At 38.3% G+C, this 19,499-nt stretch overlaps 2 protein-coding genes across 3 annotated transcripts; both read left to right on the forward strand.

The window, feature by feature from the left end:
- The first annotated feature begins 10,904 nt into the window (after window positions 1–10,904).
- Window positions 10,905–16,355, forward strand: LOC108367077 (venom serine protease). Of its 2 annotated transcripts, XM_017621613.1 has the most exons (7): window positions 10,946–11,081; window positions 11,300–11,554; window positions 14,086–14,309; window positions 14,537–14,858; window positions 14,941–15,039; window positions 15,653–15,812; window positions 15,893–16,355. In XM_017621613.1, exons 2-7 carry the CDS (start codon window positions 11,539–11,541, stop codon window positions 16,272–16,274), a joined length of 1,203 nt encoding a protein of 400 aa, XP_017477102.1. In that variant the 5' UTR covers window positions 10,946–11,081; window positions 11,300–11,538; the 3' UTR covers window positions 16,275–16,355. The 2 variants fall into 2 exon arrangements, with proteins under 2 accessions (XP_017477101.1, XP_017477102.1); XM_017621612.1 differs by having other exon boundaries at window positions 10,905–11,554.
- A 203-nt stretch (window positions 16,356–16,558) lies between these two features.
- LOC108367075 (venom serine protease) lies at window positions 16,559–18,099 on the forward strand. The gene is made up of 5 exons (XM_017621609.1): window positions 16,559–16,822; window positions 16,872–17,205; window positions 17,266–17,364; window positions 17,461–17,629; window positions 17,700–18,099. The coding sequence occupies exons 1-5, from the start codon at window positions 16,559–16,561 to the stop codon at window positions 18,097–18,099; spliced, it is 1,266 nt and encodes a 421-aa protein (XP_017477098.1).
- Window positions 18,100–19,499: the final 1,400 nt, after the last annotated feature.

A 19,499-nucleotide genomic window follows, 5' to 3' on the forward strand; every position in this document is an offset into this window, starting at 1 on the left:
AATAAAAAAAGCGCCGATTGCATTTCTGCCATAAAAAAAATTTTCAAAAAACTCTCAGCCGTTCAGAGGTGGCGTTTGTATCACTACACACAACAAAAGTGGAGGAGAAGCTCTGCCAAACACATAAATTATTGAGCGTCCGATATTTACTTAATGGATATCTTCCAAGAAGATAAAAGCGTAGTAGGACTCCCAGTGGCATAGGGTGGCAGATTAATCTATACTAATCGTTCCAAAAAGGAACAAGGCACCGGAGTCGGTCTCTACTCCGGGGACCTGCAGATCAACCAGTCCTTGCGGCTGGCAAACGACTATAGTGTAGGCGACTAGTCCTTTATTGAATAGCACGGTTCCAGATGGGAAAGCTACTATCTTTGTTGCCATTCCAGCAGCCTTGAAAACCATAGGATCTGAGATAGTGAAATCGTGGATTGTGTGGAAATGTTGCTCGACTTTGGCGTCCCTGAGCCACTTAAGCAGAACCCAGCTGGGTTCCCATATGCAAGGAAACGAGTCGGCTGATGAGATGCCCAGATGCGGCTCTGAGAGGCAAATTAACAAGGCGAATAACTGTGTACTACCACCGTTTAGTGATCATGTAAGAGAAATTACCATAGGCATCACTAATGACTTGTGGAATAACCGCGTCGACTGCAACATCTCAAAAATATTATGTCCTGGGCTTACAGAAGACCTTCTGAAACCTAATATATCTGCAGGAAGAGTCCTTACCGCCATAATCACGAGTTACTGTGCTATTGCACCAATGCTCCAACGATGGTGAATACCAGCAAGTACTCTCTGCAGAAGCTGCCGCTATGACAGTGGAGGATCCAGTGGACGCCATATTAAACCGCCACTGACTGACTCGTATTTTAACCCCCAAACCCAAGCAATTGGTTCAGGAGGTTAATGCCATGAAAAATAACCTAAATTCTCCCTGAACAGGAACCCCGATTAGGGGAATGAGTCTCCTCCTGATACGCACTTAAAGAGGGCACTCACAATGGACAACTATGTCTCCGGGTAAAAGTGTATCGAACATTTCATACACGCCCTTATAATCGAACCTAAAATCATCGATGAATGAGGACGTACGAGCTGAGTCTTTTTAGCTATCGGCCGCTGTGGTGTAGTGGTTATTTAGCAGTGCGCGCTACTACTCCGCAGGGCCTGGGTTCAAGCCCTGGTCAAAGCAATATCGCAAAAAAATTTAGAAAAAAGGATTTTTCTTAACAGCGGTCGCCTCTCGGCAGGCAGTGGCAAACCTTCGAGTGTATTTCTGCCATGAAAAACAGCTTCTCATAAAAGATACAGTCGCCGTTCGGAGTCGGCGTAAAACTGTAGGCCCCTCCCCTTTGTATGACAAACACAACATATGTGTAAGCGCCAATCTATTATTATTATTATTATTATTAATAATGTCGATATATGTGTATGTAGGGTGGCCCCAAAATGCATGGGAAAAAAGTAAAGTCCGAATTTTAATGCTCTTACCCCCTAAGATTGTTCTATATCGAAAAAAATTACCCGGTATTTTCGAAATCAAAAAAATATTTAGAGGTCGCTCAAAGCACTCAAAAATTTCCATATACATATTTTATATAGGAAAAAACAACTTGAAAATAAATTTTTTTCTTTCGGAAAGATATTTTTATGGCCACTTCATTGAATTTTTTTGTCAAAATAAAAAAAGGGGTACACTTTTTCGTTATCCTAGGAGGTCAGAGCCCTAAAATTCATAACTTACTTTTTTTTGGACCACCCTAGTTTTTATAAATACATACAATACGTTTTCTTGTGATTGCTATATTGAAAAAAAACTTGTTTGAATAGTAATGTGGATTAATGTTGTACATCGATAATTATGTCGATAAAAGTTCTGAAATCCCATAGTATTTATTTGATATTTTATTTTACTTAAATTTTTTATTTTTTATAATTTCTTAATCAATTAAATTATAATATCTGTTTCTTTTATATTTTGTTTAACTATTTATTTATTTTTTGTTATGTATATCTATTATTTAGGGTCACCATTTTTTATTTTATTTTGATCCATTTTTATTTAAATTTAAATTTACTTATTTAGTTTCTTTTGCTTTTGTTGACAGGATATCTAGCTTTTGTGGAGCTCCGATGCCATGAAGCCCTAAAAACTAATGACATACATACATATAATTTACTACATCTGTAGAGAACCTCAAGCCAGTGGCTGGCAAATTAACAAAACGAAAGAGCAGAAACTAGAAATAAGCAGCGATAAAATTACACTTACTACTACCACCCTTCATGCCTCATCCCTCATGCAACAACACAACTTTGCAACAACCTAGCGCCCGGCGACCAAAGTGCGTGCGACAACAACAAACAAAGCAACGGCAAAAGAGGACAAAAGCTGAAAACCTCAAAATCACACTCACACCCATACACAACAGTCCAACAGCAAATGAGAGAGCAGCAACAGCTAGGTCGCGCACCCCTCTTCGCTCCAACATTGGGCTTGCCGGTGGCCCACAATTTTTGTGCGTTGAGCTGATTGGCGGAGAGGTAGTGTGCGTGTGCCCACATAAACACAAAGCACATAATAATGGCCCATACTTGTACATATGTAAATATGTATATGTACGTACATACATACATACATATGGGTGTTTGTAGATTTACACACATTTACTACATTATGCAGCACAAATGCAGCAAAGTGCTCGTGTGGGTGTGTATGTGCGTGCGTGCGATTGTGCTTTGGATTGCGTGTGAGCGACGTAACCGCAAAAGCACATCCCCAAACAGGCCGACTGGTCGGCAGATGATAAACAAAAGCAACAACAGCGAACAAAAAAGTGAAATATGTAGCGCAAAATGTATGGACGTCGGTGGTGGACACCAGCACCAGCACCAGCACCAGCATTAGCATCAGCAGCACAGCAACAACTAAACAACTACCAACCAGCCCACCCATGCAGCGGCAGCATCCGCGAAACCAGCCTTTTTTTTGCATTAGTATTAGAAGCTTTGCTAGGGCAAATGCGAATGTTGTTGCTGTCGTTAGTGTTGGTGTTGGTGTTGGCATCAGTGGAGGGTAATTAAAAATTTCTGTTAAAAACCACGAGCGCACACATATTTATGTACATACATCGGCAAACAAAAACTCAGAAAAAACGAAAATTCACAGAAAAAATGTTTGCATAAATGGTGATTAGTGCTTTGGCGTAGCAGTAGTGGGCGGCTATAAAATGTGGGTTTGTGTGTGTGGTGTTTGGATGCATGCATGCATGAAAGCTGCCTACTTTTAGGCTGCACAACGTTTCTACGAAACGCATTTTCCAGGCATTCACTTGCTTCTGCGTTGCTCCGCCATTCTGCCGCTTTTATGTATTTATGATTTTCATTTCGAACTACTCTTCACTTTTCATGCTTCGTCTGCTTTTTATGTGAGCTTAGAATTTTTTCCCTCATCTTTTCTCATTTCATTTCCTAAGCAATGACAACTGCAATTTATCACAGAAATTCTCTAATTTTTCATATTTTGCCATTAATGTTATTTTCTGCTTCCATCTCCTCCGATTTATGAATGCTCTGTGCGGAGATTTTTTTTAATTTAAGGTTGTACTAAGCACTCTTTGAAGATGGCTGTTTTCCCCTGTAGGAACTTAAACTGGAATTGTGAAATTACAAATCAAGCCGATTTAGTTATAACGAAACCATAGAGCTGTGCGGGGGTAGAATGCATCGGTCTACTTTTTATGGTTTCCAACTAATTTTCGAATTTTTATAGTAGACTGAAAAGTCCACCAAAAAATCATTCAGAAAAATTTGATTATTCTGCCTTTTCCCTGGACAATAAATGAAAATTATTTGGAATAACAAAATTGGGAATTGGGCTTTGAATATTTCCGGCGCCATTGCGTTATTAAAATAAAAATACCCATTTTTCATTATTTTTTAATGTAATTTCAATGCTTCTTGGAAAATCGGAAGTTTCTTTGCAAAAATGTCACGCGATGAAAACAAACTTTAAAGGTGGCACCCTCCTTGGTTTGACAGTTGAACTTATTTTCTCTACATACTCTAGCACAGCATAGCATTACAAAATCCGTCAAATCGTTACCTGCAGTCCTACACTTCACCCACTCTGCAGCGATATCCTTTTGATCGAGCCACGACACGTTTCCACTGAAAGTACATCTGACGTGCCTATAGCTCCGATCAAGTGAACTTATTCCTCTTGATGGAGACTGCGTTAAAGGTTTTAGACATTTATTTACACGAATGTTTCTTTTCTGAAATACATTAGAGTTTTTCTGAAATACATTTTTTTTCTGAAATACAGCTGGAAAAGGTGTTATTCTCTCCTTAATTTTCCCTACTGCTTGCTACCATAGAGATGGTGCAATCTCCGGCAATACAATATCGNTGAGTTTTTCTGAAATACATTTTTTTTTCTGAAATACAGCTGGAAAAGGTGTTATTCTCTCCTTAATTTTCTCTACTGCTTGCTACCATAGAGATGGTGCAATCTCCGGCAATACAATATCGGTACTCGATACCAGGGTTGTTGCAGATATTCGTATTCGCGTTCTGTTTTTGTAATATCAAAGTCAGAAGGATACATCTGATAATAGCAGGGAGGTTCCATATTAAAGTGGGCCTCAGTACAAAAATATTTTTTTTATGAAACTAACATACGTGTGGATAAGACATTTGTAAAAATATTGAATCAACCAAAAAATAACAAATTTAAACGATAAATGCATTTTTATTCCCTTTTTTACATTTTGAAATCAAGTTCTAAGTAAATGTTTTGATTCAGTTTAAAGTAGGTTGTGTTGAATGCACTGTCAAATAATTTTCGATTCATAATTCAAGTGTTTGGTAAGAAATATATATAGTAGAACTCATCTGCCTTTAATAAAATTGTGTTATATATTTAATTGTGTGACTGCTTTATCTACATATATTATGAGTTAATATTAAGCAGTATTGGTCTTGTCCCACCCGTGACAAGATGTAGTGTAAAATGTAATGTTAGAAATGCATTGCAAATATTTACCACAATTGCATTGTCGTTTCCACGTTGTTAGATAAGAATAATTCAACAGAGAAGCATGTCCCACCCGTGACAGCTATGTGTGGGACAGTTGTCATAGGTAGGTTTACAGGGCTGATAAGTTGTATTTGTTTGTTGTGGTGGACGCAGGGATAAAGAGGGGATGCGCGGACTCGCCCATTATCTATATAACCTTGTGGTCAGCTGATTAAGTTAAGTTACAGTTTGACCAGTTTTGGTTTTTTATTTTGTTAATCTAATGTTTATAGGTTTTTTTCTTTATGAAAGTCTAGCACATTACCTAACCGGATCTACCTAAATCTACATTTCACTCTTACAAAAATTATAAAAATTCAACAAATTTTAACAATTACGCCCAAAAACTTTAAAATTTTTGTGCAGAATTTTTGGGATGCAGTTTTGTAGTCCATTAAATTTAAGTAGGTAAAAGTAAAAATTTCAAGACGCTAGGAAATCGCGTTAATTTTTAATAATTTTTTTGGCTGACGGTGCTAAGCATTTTCTTCTATATAAAAGGCACCATCCTAAGATAAAAGAGTGGATTGAATCCCTACTTGACTTCTCTATTTTTTAATAACTAACCTTTTTCATATAAAAATACGTACGTGTCCTATCCGTGAAAAACGTTATCCCACCCGTGACAGAGGAATTTCGGATTTTTTGTATAATAAAGCCATGCTTTTTTTGTAGTTTTTGCTTTGTTTGTGTTCCTGGTTTTTTTGTTTTATTATAAGACATCAAGTTCACACAGAAAAGTGAAATAAATTCGCAGAGTTTTCGTAAAATATATCTGCTCCAAAAACCAGGTTCTTTTTTTTGTCCCAGCCGTGACATAATAGTAAACTGGAATTTTTTACGTATTTTGTAATAACTCGTATAATAGACAATTTGGTGTAGCTTTATCAAAATGTAGAATTGTTGAGTACTTTATACTTAAATTTAAACAAGAAAGAAAATTTTTTCTGTACAAATGTCCAACCCGTGACGGTGAAATCGCTCAGCAGCAATAGAAAAGAATAAATAGCATAACAGAAAGTCCTGACAACTGCCGGAGTGTCAATCGAAACGAATTTAAATTATTGTCAGATATTTGTAACCTCTAGCAGCAAGTATCTTGAACGAGCAGTTATACATCGGCTGTCATTTCACAATACTAGGAGAGATTGCGGCTTTCGCTCTCCCACAGGAAGTCAAACGGTGGTCGGCGAAGTATGTGAGTGGTCGGCAGGAGAATTAAGCAAGGGGTTCCACAGTGTGGTGTCCTTTCCGTACTACTGTTTTACTTATTTTATCTTGAAGCTTCCACTGCTACCGGAGGGATTTTCTCTGATCTCAAATGCTGACGACTGTTCGATATTGGCGTTCGGGAATGGAGTTGATGACCTCTACTCGTAAGTAAACCACTACCTCTCTTAGGGGTAACCATTCAAAATCTTCTCTCCTTCTCCTCGCACACAACCGCAATTGTGAACAAAGTACAGGGCCGCAACAAGGGGGGCAATATAGAAGACAACTCGCCGGCCGGCTCTGTACCATGCAGTGCCCCTTTGGTCACCGGGGACTAGCGAGACGCAGTAGACAAAGCTGTGAACATGTCAGAACGCCACACTCCGCAACGACACGATGTACCGACGAGTGATCAACGGAATTCGTAGAGAGATCGACTTTCAGCTCACCACCAATCGTTACTCTGGTCTTAGCTGTTAGACATTCGCAACATCCCTACTCAATACATTGTGTTGGCGCAATTGAGAGTTCTATGTACCAACTACGTACATATCGTCGTTTAAATTACAAAACCGCGTATGTGAAGTTGTAGAAATTATTTCCTAAAGAGTAAAAACACTCATATCTCAAAATTTTTCTCTTTTTTATATAGCAATCGCATTTCTGGCTAGTATATTTCAGTACGAATGGATAAGGATTGAGCCAAGAGCTCAACACAAATCCGTTTTTTGGCAGCAAGTGTCAGTTACGCGGTTTTATACTTTAAACGACGATATGTATGTACCTATAATTTAATAAATGTTTCCTTTCCTTTTTCTTTCCAGCTATGTACGTCTCTTTGATAAACTAATTGTTTCTGGCGACATTAAGTGCATAAGCCAATAGACATGGGAGCAATATAGATAGGATATATATTTCGGCTACTCAAACATGGTAAGTCTTCGTGTATAGCTTTGGAAGTTTTTTTATGTTTGTTTATTTTTGAATTATACTTATCTAAAAGTTCACTTATGACGTCTAAAAAATATTTTCGGCACATTGCACATAGCAACTCCTACGCAAATTTGTACAGACCACTGCTTAGAGAGCAGCCATACTTATCAGCTGAGTACCGGGACCATTCGAAATGAACTCAATATAGAAAATTTTAATAGACCTTCAGCATTTTTATCTAAGCTCAAACTTTTTCCTCATAAAAACATGTTCCCTATAAGTTTTCGTAATTAGAAAGGCACAAGTGCGGATAGCAGCAGTAATTATTTTTAAATGTGCATTTTACCTGCTCCTCCATATTTCAAAAGCGAAAATTCATTCTAATGACAGCTTAACTAAATTAGGTGATAAGACCACGTTCACTTTGAAACTTTTTTTTTTAAATACCATCAACCATTACCGAGATATATTTTTACTATAACAAATAGTCGAAAAGTGAAATAAAATGAAGTGTTATGAAATGAATATAGAGAATTTCAAATAACCTTTGCCAACTTGCTTGAACGTTATATAAACTAGCTTCTCCGCAAGTTTGGACTTGACATAGCGGTGGTAAAGATTTGGACGACATCTGGGTCCTTACTCTGTAGTTCGAATCGAAAAGGTTCGAATTCGAACAAATGTACTATTGATTCGAACTACAGAGTAGGTTAGGTTCGGTTGAAGTGACTGCCAGTGACCCAACTAGCACACATTGGCACGGCACTTAGGTTGTGGGCCCGTTGTGATACCACAGGGCGCATTAGAACCCTCCTACTCTTCAAAGTATCCCGAGCCCAAAAACTTTCATCTTCTTCTGCAAAGTTTGGGGCATTCGCATAGCAAGTGCCTCAAGGTTTTTGGCTCGTCTTCTTGTCGGCACCTTTTGCAGAAGTCATTATGAGGGACACTTAATTTCCGCGCGTGCCTTCCAAAATCACCATGGCCTGTTAGCAGACACACAGCTGCGGCTAGGTCCCCTCTGCTCAGCATCAGGAGATTCTTCGACCGCTTTTCGTCCCATTTTGGCCACGTAAGCTTCGTGTTGTTGCAAGTGGTGGTAGTTCCACCACCTGTCCCTTGCTAGTTTAAGAAACAGAACCCTTAGAATTAGCTTGCTGGTAGCGAGCGGCATGCCCAATCCCTTCCAGATCTGCGAAAGTGGATCGGGTGTGCCCTCTCTTGCAAGTTCATTGTCTGGTATGTTCCCATACCAAGTGAATCGAAGACTGCTAAGTCATCTTGTTAAGAGATCTACGACAGTCCACTACGGTTGTTGAACTGCATGTGACCGAGTCGAACGTTTTGAGTTGCGGCCTGACTGTCTGAGTAGATGAAGATACCGTGACATATGACTAGCTTTAAAGACGCTGCAGTGGTTGGGTAAGTGAAATGATATTTCAAACTAACGAGTAAGTTCCCTGAAAAGCTGCACGATCAATTTGTCCACATTGATCTGAGTTCCTCGCTTTTTTCCGTGTTCTGTATGATCGTCAACGAATTTCGATTGTTTGTACCGCTCTACCTAATTCTCAACGACAACCCTTTTCGACTTTTTTAAAATTTGGCTGCAGCAGTTTATGATAGTTAATAGTTAAACATTTTGAATAGAACAACAGCGTAGCGACGAGCTTCCCTATGTAATAGCCGTTTTGATACAAAAATATAATATCAATAAGCTCACCTCCTTCCTTGTTGAACACGCTATAAATACATATATTCGCCATACAACCCTGAGTCTAAATTATTTTTGCAGAGCATTTTGGAAAAAAATCGTTGGTATTTTTTTTTTACATTTTTTGTTATACCTTCGGCTTTTTAAAGTATGATATATAAATTCGCGATGGGATCAAAGCATGCTCTCCTTTTTGTACAAACATACAGTGGCGGTCAAAAATGGTTGAATGGTGTTTCGTTTTTAATATTTACAATATTTTTCAAGCTAAAAGTGTTTCGATATTTTTTTATAAAAATATGGTCCATTCTTTAACAAACGCTATATAAATCAGACTTTCAAAATATATACAGAACTTAGAAAAATTCCACAAATTTTTATCTAAATATCGAGCTTTTTAACTAGAATTTTTAGAATTTTTCGGGTATGCAGTTAACAAGCTTATAAAACTCTAGTAAAATAAGTGCAAGTTTTGAGCGGCTAAAAAATTGCATTGATTTTTAATAATTTTTTTTTTTTTGCTTTTACGGTTTTTTTTCATATAAATAGCGAAATTTAAGAAAACTGGCGTTGACCTTTTTTATTATTTTTGCCAACTGTCATGCGCATATTCATCCATAAGAAATTCATGTTTATATGGAAAAAAGTGCAAAAGACTTACTAGAATTTTATAAGGTTGTTGACTGCATAAAAAATTTCTAAAAATGCTGGTTAAAAAGCTCCAAATTTCTTAAATAAATATTTGTGGAATTTTTCTAAGTTCTGTATAAAGTTTGAAAAACTGATTTATACAGCTTGAAAAACATTGTAAATATTTAAAACGAAACACCATTCATCCATTTTTTACCGCCACTGTAATTCAGTTAACTTTTCTGAGCTTACAAATTTTTCAAACCAACCATTTTTTAAGGGTATTTCCCGAATTTCTGAGCATTTGAATTTGAGAGTTAACCCCTTGGGTAATTTCGGTTAACTTTTTCGAGATTCTACTGTTCTTATAACCCTTTGGTGGCAATTGTATTGACACTGACATTGATTATTGCAGCATAGTAAATAAATTTGTATATATGTATGTATGTACATAAGTATATACTTACTACTACTAACATTTGTCACATGCATTCGCTGTAGCAATCATTCAAGTTCAAAAGCACGCCGCTACAAATTTTACATATGTATGTATATTCATTGTAATGGTTTTTATCAGTAAATTGTCACCTGGCTGGCTGGTTGTCTCCCCACCGCTGCTACTCACCACTTTTTATCCCTCAAAGCCAATGCTTCCGCCACCCTGCCCACCAATTGTACAAATAAATGCATAGTTGCAACAACAATTAACCGAACTGATTACACAAAGCAATAAAAATTTTACCGTAAGTATTACCGTAAAATATGAAGTAAAATTAAAACAAAATGCGAACGTGCTTAAAAATGCACACAATTTAAGAACGAAACACACGCCAGGGTGTCCAGGTTGTTTACAAAAAAAGCGCAATTTCTGAAAAAAATCGCCAAAAATCGCTAATCTTTTATTAAATAAAATTCATGAAATCGATTTAAAAAATCTTTTATTTTAAAAATGAGATCTTGAGGTAATCGTTTCAAAAGTTCTTGGATTAGGGTGATTAAACATTTTTGACAGTCTTTTAATATGCTCCTCTGTTAAATTATCGTGGAAAACTAAGTTTTGTATATTCTTATAATTGGAAAAAAATTATTTGAGGGAAAAAATCGCCAACGCCGATTTCCTAAATTTTTACGTGCAAATATCCAATAAAAATCGCCAAATCTGGACACTCTGGCACACACACACACGCAGATACTCGAAAACTCATTAAAGGCTGTGTTTGGAAAAAGTTCGTTTATCTATTTGCGTATTTAAGTATTAACTGCATTGTGGACTATTTAAGCGAATTAGCTAAGCACCGGCAGAATTAATTTTATCTGTTGTAAGAACGCCACCGCGACAATTCGGCGCTTTCAACTCGCACCGCCTGCCGAAACAATTCAATGACAGTGACAATTGTTGACAGCCATTTAACATTTGCGCAAATAAACTAGTAGAACAGTGCAAATAACAGCCGCATAGCAGCATAATATCAAACGTTTTAAGACACATAATCGGGCTTGTTAACTGTAATGTGGATTAATAAACCAAAAAATTAGTTATATTTCATTATTATGATGCGTGGCTTTATTAAGTGGGAGAAAAAACAACAATAGTAACAAGCAGTCACTAATTCTTGTTGATTTTTCACCAAAACAAGTGTCTTATTTACCCATGTGGAAATGTAGTACAACAATCTTGTTCGCATTTTATCTGCAAATTAACTGAGTTTCTGTCTGCTTATCAGCCGAATTTGTCGCAAAAACAAATACTATTAATATTCATATACATAAATACATACATACATATATGTATATGTACATAGCTACATATGTATGTATGAAGGGAAAAAGTGTATAATTTCAACGTACTTCTTAGTGAAAGACCTACATAAATTAATCGTACAACACGTATCAGTTAGTTGCCACTTACTAACGGTCCTACTACAATCAGTCGCAAGAGCAACTCGTCAGCGATATTACAGTAATGAGCGCAAAGCTAAGTGAGTAAATGATAATGAAGCTTTGAAAAGGTTCAGTTAAAGGACATGCAGTGTGGTTCCCATTAACAGGATAATTTCATTTATGTATATAAATTAAATAAGTGTTAGCATACAGTGGCGGGCACACAAATCGGCCGCGGTAGTGTAAAAATCCAAAATAGCTGTATGTTTCAGCCAAACAAAGATAGCGAGCATGCCCTCAAACCAGAGACATAACTATTATAAGAGAAAAAACTAAAAATCAATTAGTAACCATTATATTAAGATAAATATTTTTCGAGTCCTCTTTAATTATTATTCAAGGACTCATATTATAAAAGTCTTTTCATAATAATTATCAGAGAGATAAATATTTTTAAGTCTTCAAAGACTTTTATTTTAAGACTTATATTATAAAAGTTTTTTATAATAATTATCATTGAGATAAATATTTTTAAGTCTTCAAAGACTTTTACTTTAAAACTTATATTATAAAAGTATTTTCATAATAATTATGAGCGCGAAAAAATTTTGTAAGTCTTAAAAGACGGGACGTGTTCAGGAGCATTTCAGGATTAGTTGGCGACCAGTTCGGAGCTGGATGTGGACCAGTTCGGGGCAAGTTGTTGGTTGCAAGCTGTTTGGGGCCAGTTGGGGCGTGGTTTGGGACCCGTTCGGGACTATATACAAAATTTTTTCGCTTTCATAATTATTATCAAAAGACTTTTATAATATAAGTCTCAAAATAAAAATCTTTGAACACTTGAAAATGATTACATAGTTATCGACGACTTAAAAAAAATTTCTAACCCATAATTATTATCAAAAGAATTTTATAATTCTTACGAAAATTTTGATGACTTTTTCAAAACTCCACCATGAAATAATTATTATTCTGGGTCTCTGCCACAAACACCAGAAAAAAGTCCTTTATGATAGGAATACACTTCCTTAAAACGGCTGAAGATTTATGTTTTCATTGTCTTAAAGAAAAGTTTACTTGAAAAAGTAGTAAATAGAAAAAAACTTGCATTGCCCGTCGCTGTTCGAATCGTGCATTGATACGCTGGGAGAAACATATATAGTCTATCTACTAGGCCTACGTCTAATATCATCTGTAAATTCGATGCTTGAGTGCAGACATTTTAGTTTGAGCTTTTAAACACATTATCCTTGATGTTCGTAGTCGACAGATTCTGCAGGGATTATTATTTCTTCCCGCCCATAACCAGACTTCTTTGACCAATGGCTGTTTGACGAATAAGACTAAATGTGAATATTAGGGCGTCCTGCATAGAAGCAAAAGCGGGAATTAATTTAGAATGCCTAAGTATCTTTTTTCCCTTTGTCTGAACAAACGAGTCGAAAGTTTAAATGATTTATGTATGACAGAGGGAAACCTAAAGGTATTCGATATGCTCAGTTTTTAACAAAGGTTCCTCTGGAGCTTTAACGAAATACGATTCGGTGTATTTAAACCTTAGCCTAGCGAAAGTAGGGCACAGAAGAATACAGTGTTGAGATGATTTCTCTCAGCGTCTGTCACGAGTTCCTAATAGACATCGAGAAATACCGGTTGTTCAGCTTAAGAAGCTACTTGACTTGGCTTGTGGTCCTACACCGACCAGAGAGATGTTTCAACTTTGCATGTCGGGGTTTAAGTTCAGCGCTCGCTGAGCCGATTTCAAGTCAATATGTCCAGGAATATGTAAGCCGTAAGTTCTCTGAGGAATTTCTTTCCCTTTCGGAAAAAATAGCCTCGATCGAGGGTGGCTTGTCTAGAAAATGCAACACCTTTGCAATTAAAGCCTTATTTGGAAGTATTCCGTTGCGACCGGGAGAGAGATCAGGCAAAAGGACCTCGCAACTTTGCATGTCGCTGTTTACGTTCAGCGCTCACTGAGCCGACTAAACCGCCATTTTGCCAGGAAAAGACATCAGGTTGTGACGGGAATTTCTATACCTTCCTTGTCAGAAGATCGAGTCTGGATGACTTGTCTAAAAAATTTATCAGCTCTACAATTCTCTGAAATGGGACCTATATAAGTCAACTTAATTGGTACTGACCACGCAGCTCCCAGTATCATGCGCAAAGTGAAGGAAGCGGTTTGATATCAACTGCCTCGCGGCGTTCGTTAGTTTTTAAGGTAACGTCTTAAGATCGCAAAGATACGCACCGCATCTTTTCACAGATCCATTCTAAGATTTGTATATGTACTTGGTCTACTTATTATCTACGAGGTTTAAAGTCACACTGACAACGTCGAGCTAGTTTTTTTTCGGCAATATTTACCTTAACACGTAATCCCATTGATAGGATTTTATTTACTCGCGAAGATCAGAACGCTAATCCAAGGATAGATGGTACGCTCCGGCAGTCTTATTATAAATTCTGTTGCCAGCAGACAAGTTACATATCGTTATTTATTATCAGATTTATTCATTAATTGTTTTAAAAGTTCTTTGCAAATCTTTCTGTAACGATTAAGCTACTACTAATTCTACTAAAATCAATACATACCCAAATGCATTCACTAATTCCTTAATTTTAGCTCTAGTCCCCAGCCTATTGCTGCTGATACTGCTCAATGGCATCCATGGAGGACTTGCGCTCTTTGAGGGCTGCGACAATACATTCACAGTTAATCCAGGCATCTCCTATCTGGAATCACCCTATTATCCCAGTGACTATCCTACGGGAACATCATGTCGCTACCAGTTCATAGCACCGACTGATTACTACATACAAGTCAACTGTACCGTCGACCTGCCAATTGTAAGAAACTCTCACTGCTTCCAATCACATAATTTGTAAATCTTAAAACATTTTCCTACCCCCACCCCAAAGAACGGCAATAGTTGTGACACAGAATACTTTTATGTCAGCACCGAAGGCGATCCACAACTGCGCGATTCGGAGCTATTTTGTGGTNTGACTCTCACTGCTTCCAATCACATAATTTGTAAATCTTAAAACATTTTCCTACCCCCTCCACCCCAAAGAATGACAGTAATTGTGACACAGAATACCTTTATGTCAGCACCGAAGGCGATCCACAACTGCGCGATTCGGAGCTATTTTGTGGTGTAGGCACATTCGTGCGGGATTCCCTATTCAGGAGAGTGGCCATTGCCTATGTATCTAAGGGCTCCACAGGCAATTTCCGCTGCACGCTGACAACTCAACCGCAGTCATGCGATTGTGGCTGGTCGATAACAACGAAAATCGCGAATGGAGAAGCAGCGGGCCAAAATGAGTTCCCATTCATGGCGGCATTGAAGGATACGACATCGAGTAGTGCCGCTTTTTGCGGTGCTACAATAAGTGAGTACGCGATTAAATATTAAGGAAATAATAGCTAATTGCTGTGAGAATGAAAATATGTTTTTCTTAAATTAAATTTCAGTTTCACATCGCTTTCTATTAACTGCTACACATTGTACTATAGTACAACCAAATGCTAATTATATTAGAGCGCTTGTTGGTTTCAATCAGTTATCTACAGGTACATATAAATACATTTCGTTCATCGCTTTCGACTGTTAGCTTAGCTACCGCTTTTATTTTATTTTTGTCATTCCAACAGCGAGCTCTTCTCAATATTATGCTTCATATGCAATTCAAAGCATCATACAATACCCTGGCTATACCGATAATCCACCCGTAAATGACATTAGTCTACTACAAACCGCTACAAATATTGAATGGTGGAGGGGCGTGGGCCCAATTTGTCTACCACCATCCTCGTAAGTGCAAAAATAGTAATTAGTTAGCAAAAGGCTTTATTAAAGTAAGGAAAACTGAATTCCATTCTTCTCTTTCCTAGATTAACGACTTTTGTTTACAACTACGTTGACGTCGCCGGTTGGGGCACACAAAGTTTTGCCGGTCCGACTAGCGACGCGCTGATGAAAGCCAACCTGATGGTAATTTCCAACTCCGTGTGCCAGGAGAGCTACGACGTTGCGATTTATTCTTCACAAATCTGCACAAATGACTATGCGGGCGCTGGTCGCGATGCCTGCCAATTTGACTCGGGTGGTCCAGTTATTNTTTTCATCGCTTTCGACTGTTAGCTTAGCTACCGTTTTTATTTTTATTTTTTGTCATTCCAACAGCGAGCTCATCTCAATATTATGCTTCATATGCAATTCAAAGCATCATACAATACCCTGGCTATACCGATAATCCACCCGTAAATGACATTAGTCTACTACAAACCGCTACAAATATTGAATGGTGGAGGGGCGTGGGCCCAATTTGTCTACCACCATCCTCGTAAGTGCAAAAATAGTAATTAGTTAGCAAAAGGCTTTATTAAAGTAAGGAAAACTGAATTCCATTCTTCTCTTTCCTAGATTAACGAATTTTGTTTACAACTACGTTGACGTCGCCGGTTGGGGCACACAAAGTTTTGCCGGTCCGACTAGCGACGCGCTGATGAAAGCCAACCTGATGGTAATTTCCAACTCCGTGTGCCAGGAGAGCTACGACGTTGCGATTTATTCTTCACAAATCTGCACAAATGACTATGCGGGCGCTGGTCGCGATGCCTGCCAATTTGACTCGGGTGGTCCAGTTATTTTGCGTGGCTCGCGTCTCTTTCTAGTAGGCTGTATTAGCTATGGACAGGCTTGCGGTCAGACATACGGTACTGGCGTGAACACACGCATAACTTACTACTTGAATTGGATACGCCAACAGACGGGCTATACGACGTGCGTTAAGCAACTGGGTTAATACTCGTACCGTTGAACTACGATTACGATGCTTATTTGTTGTTATTTAGCTGTGCTGTAAATAAAAATCTGTCTGTCAGTAAGAGAAAAAAGTAGCAATGGTTGTTGACTTAAGTAATGTTAAGTAAGTATTTTGCGATTTTCGATTAAGGAGGCAAAAGCTTTCGCCGCACTGCGATAAGCCCAAAATTGGGGTTAATGGCGTTCTTGCAGTGAAATGCTTTCTAGATCTGAAATTAACTGGCACTTTCTGTACAGTCATTCAGTGTAACTAGTGGCAAAGGTATGGCGCTGCAATTCGCTAAAGGCACGCACTCATTGTCGATTTCGAAACTGTTCATGCTTGCAACGCTGCTGTTAGCTCAATTTTGCATAGTGAGCGCCCAGATTGGTTGCATTTTGCAGGACTATTACCTGTCCTCAAATCAGCAACTACTCAACATAACATCGCCCAACTACCCCAACAGCTATGGAAGGGGCACGAATTGCCGCTATCGCATAATAGCGCCATACGGACATGTGGTTGTGCTCAACTGTATTTTCGAAGTGGTAAGTGAGCTGTCACATTTTTCAACTCGCAATCATATCTTCTTTTTAGTACCCCAATGAGTGTGGCACTGAGTACTTCTATATCTCGCGCGATGGCGATTTAGACTTTCGTGAAGGTGAAACCTTTTGCTCGAACTCCAATATAGTTCGCACATCGTTTTTCCAGCCCATGACTGTGGGCTACTACTCGGCCGCACCGAACACTCCGCAGCAAGGGCGTTTGTTTTGCCGGGCTTATGCGCAGCAGCAACCTTGCAACTGCGGATGGACGACACGAACACGCATTACAAATGGGCGGGAAGCCGCTAAGCATGAGTACCCCTCAATGGTGGCTTTGCGAGATCTCACCTCTTCGCAGCGAGTTTTCTGCGGCGGTAGCATTAGTACGTATTCCACGTGAAATTTATTCAGAACAACTTATACCGAAACACTTTCAATTACAGTAAGTAATCGGCACATAATGACCGCGGCGCATTGCATGCGCATACAACCGGATCCACGAAGGATCATCGCATATGTGGGCGATCACGACTTAAGCACCAGTGAGTAAAGGAAAAACTGAAGCTTAGGTCATGGCATACAATTTTAATGCATCGTTTTTGTTTCATCCTCTGTGCCCTCCTCCTCTCTCCCTTCAGCCAGCGATTCCATGTTCGCCGTGCAACATCGCATCCAGCAGATAATCGTTCATCCTGAATACGTATCCACAGTGGCCATTGTGGCGAACGATCTGGCCTTGCTCATCACCATCGCGCGCATTGAGTGGTCACGTGGCGTTGGTCCCATTTGCCTGCCGCTATTGCAAGCGTTTGTTTAATCACTGTTTAAGCAACTACCTTTTTACCTAATTTTTCTTTCTTTCGTTCTCATCTCTCAGCTCTGATCTATTCACTTACCGTACGGTGGATGTAGCTGGCTGGGGTACCACCTCCTTCGCCGGTCCCAAGTCGAATACGCTGCAGAAAGTCGAGCTGATGACTGTAGAGAATCGTGCCTGCGAAATGCAATTCAACACCAGCATTACCGCCTCACACATTTGCACCTACGATTATCGGGGTTTGGGACAGGACTCGTGTCAATATGACTCCGGTGGCCCCGTTATTGTCAGGCAACAGCAACAGCCAACACAGCCATCACGCATGTATGCTCTGGGTGTAATCAGTTATGGTGGCGCGTGTGGCGCTCGCTTTGCGGTCGGCGTGAACACCCGAATCACTTCGTACCTGGAGTGGATCTGGACGAATGCGCGAAGTGGTGGCGGTGTGTGTGCACCTTGAGCTGTTGTTTATTTATACGAAATATATATAAAATTAAATAGCGATTATTTTTTACACGATTTTCTGATTGTTTTTTATTTAATAAATAAACTTGATTGCATTAGGGTAGGTGAGAAAAGTGCTGCCTTAGCATGCGTTAGCAAGGCAAGTAGTGCTTAAAGTGTTTTAGTAAAAGGAAAGAAGTTATGTGTTCAAATTTATGTAGCTTTTGTATGTACATATGTATAAGTATGTCTGTTGGCATTCTTCTGTATTGTTTGCTATACATACCAACCATTGCCTCTTACTGTCGTTCTTTATGTTGCTTCTGCTACTGATGATTTTCATGATGATGACGATTACAAAAGGCTCAATTTGCATTTAAATTAAAATGGTCTCCTTCTTCGTCACTGCTCTAAATTTAAGCCACAATTGCTTTATAGTTTATGGAAAATTATAATCAAAATACCCACACTGCGACATTTGCTCACTCATTCACTACTGCCGATAGTAAATTGTCTCAACAAAAATGTTCCACTTAAATTTAAAGTGAATTTTTACCGTTATTAAGAAAAGTAATAGGAGTACTTAAGAATAGAAATAGGGATAAAAATATAAAAAAGAATAAGAATATAAATATAAATCGAAATAATAAATAATAAGCAGGGACTGTAGTTGCCTTTCTTCTGGTAAGAGAAAGAGAAGTTTCGATTAAATATAACCACAATTTAGCTTTTCTCAACTCCAAATATACACTAAGCCGTACCACCTTACAAACCAATAAAAAAGTCCGCCGAGTCTATAGTATGTATCTATTTTTTAAATGCAATGTTGGAAAAACAAAATTTTTGTGAACATAGGGCTCGCACTTTAAAATTTTTTCATGGTTCCTACATTCGGCAATATTTTTTAAGTAGCTTTTTAATAAGTAGCCCAACTGAAATAATCAAAATACTTCCTTACCAAACTGTAATGATTTTGAGGGTGCTTTAATTTATTGGCATTAGGGTGGTGCGTTGAGATGGCAGGAACTGAGATCTTGTGGGTAAGTGCTAGGGCGATTGACTCGGTTTTTGCAAACCGGTTTTTTGATATCTATATAAATATATATATCTTGATTTTTCGAGTGTCGAATAAACCGATTTTTTTCATTTCAAAAAAAATCTTGACCCCTCAATAAAAGTTTTTAGTTTTTCGAAGTTTTCAAGGCCTTTTCCTGTTTAAGGGAAACCCATAAATAGTTTTATAATTAAGTTCTAGGTTTTTTGGGAATGAACAGTAAATAATATTTGATTCCAATAAATGAATGTTTGGCGCTTCTTCATGTTGTGACACAAATGGAGAGCTCTACACTTTTACTTCACCTCCCAAGGAGCTTTTTTTATGGCAGAAGTACACTCGGCGATTTGCCATTGTCTGAC

This window comes from Rhagoletis zephyria, unplaced genomic scaffold (assembly GCF_001687245.7).
Source record: "Rhagoletis zephyria isolate East Lansing unplaced genomic scaffold, Rhagoletis_zephyria_1.1 Rzeph_scaffold_02528, whole genome shotgun sequence".
In the NCBI taxonomy this organism is placed as follows: domain Eukaryota; kingdom Metazoa; phylum Arthropoda; class Insecta; order Diptera; family Tephritidae; genus Rhagoletis; species Rhagoletis zephyria.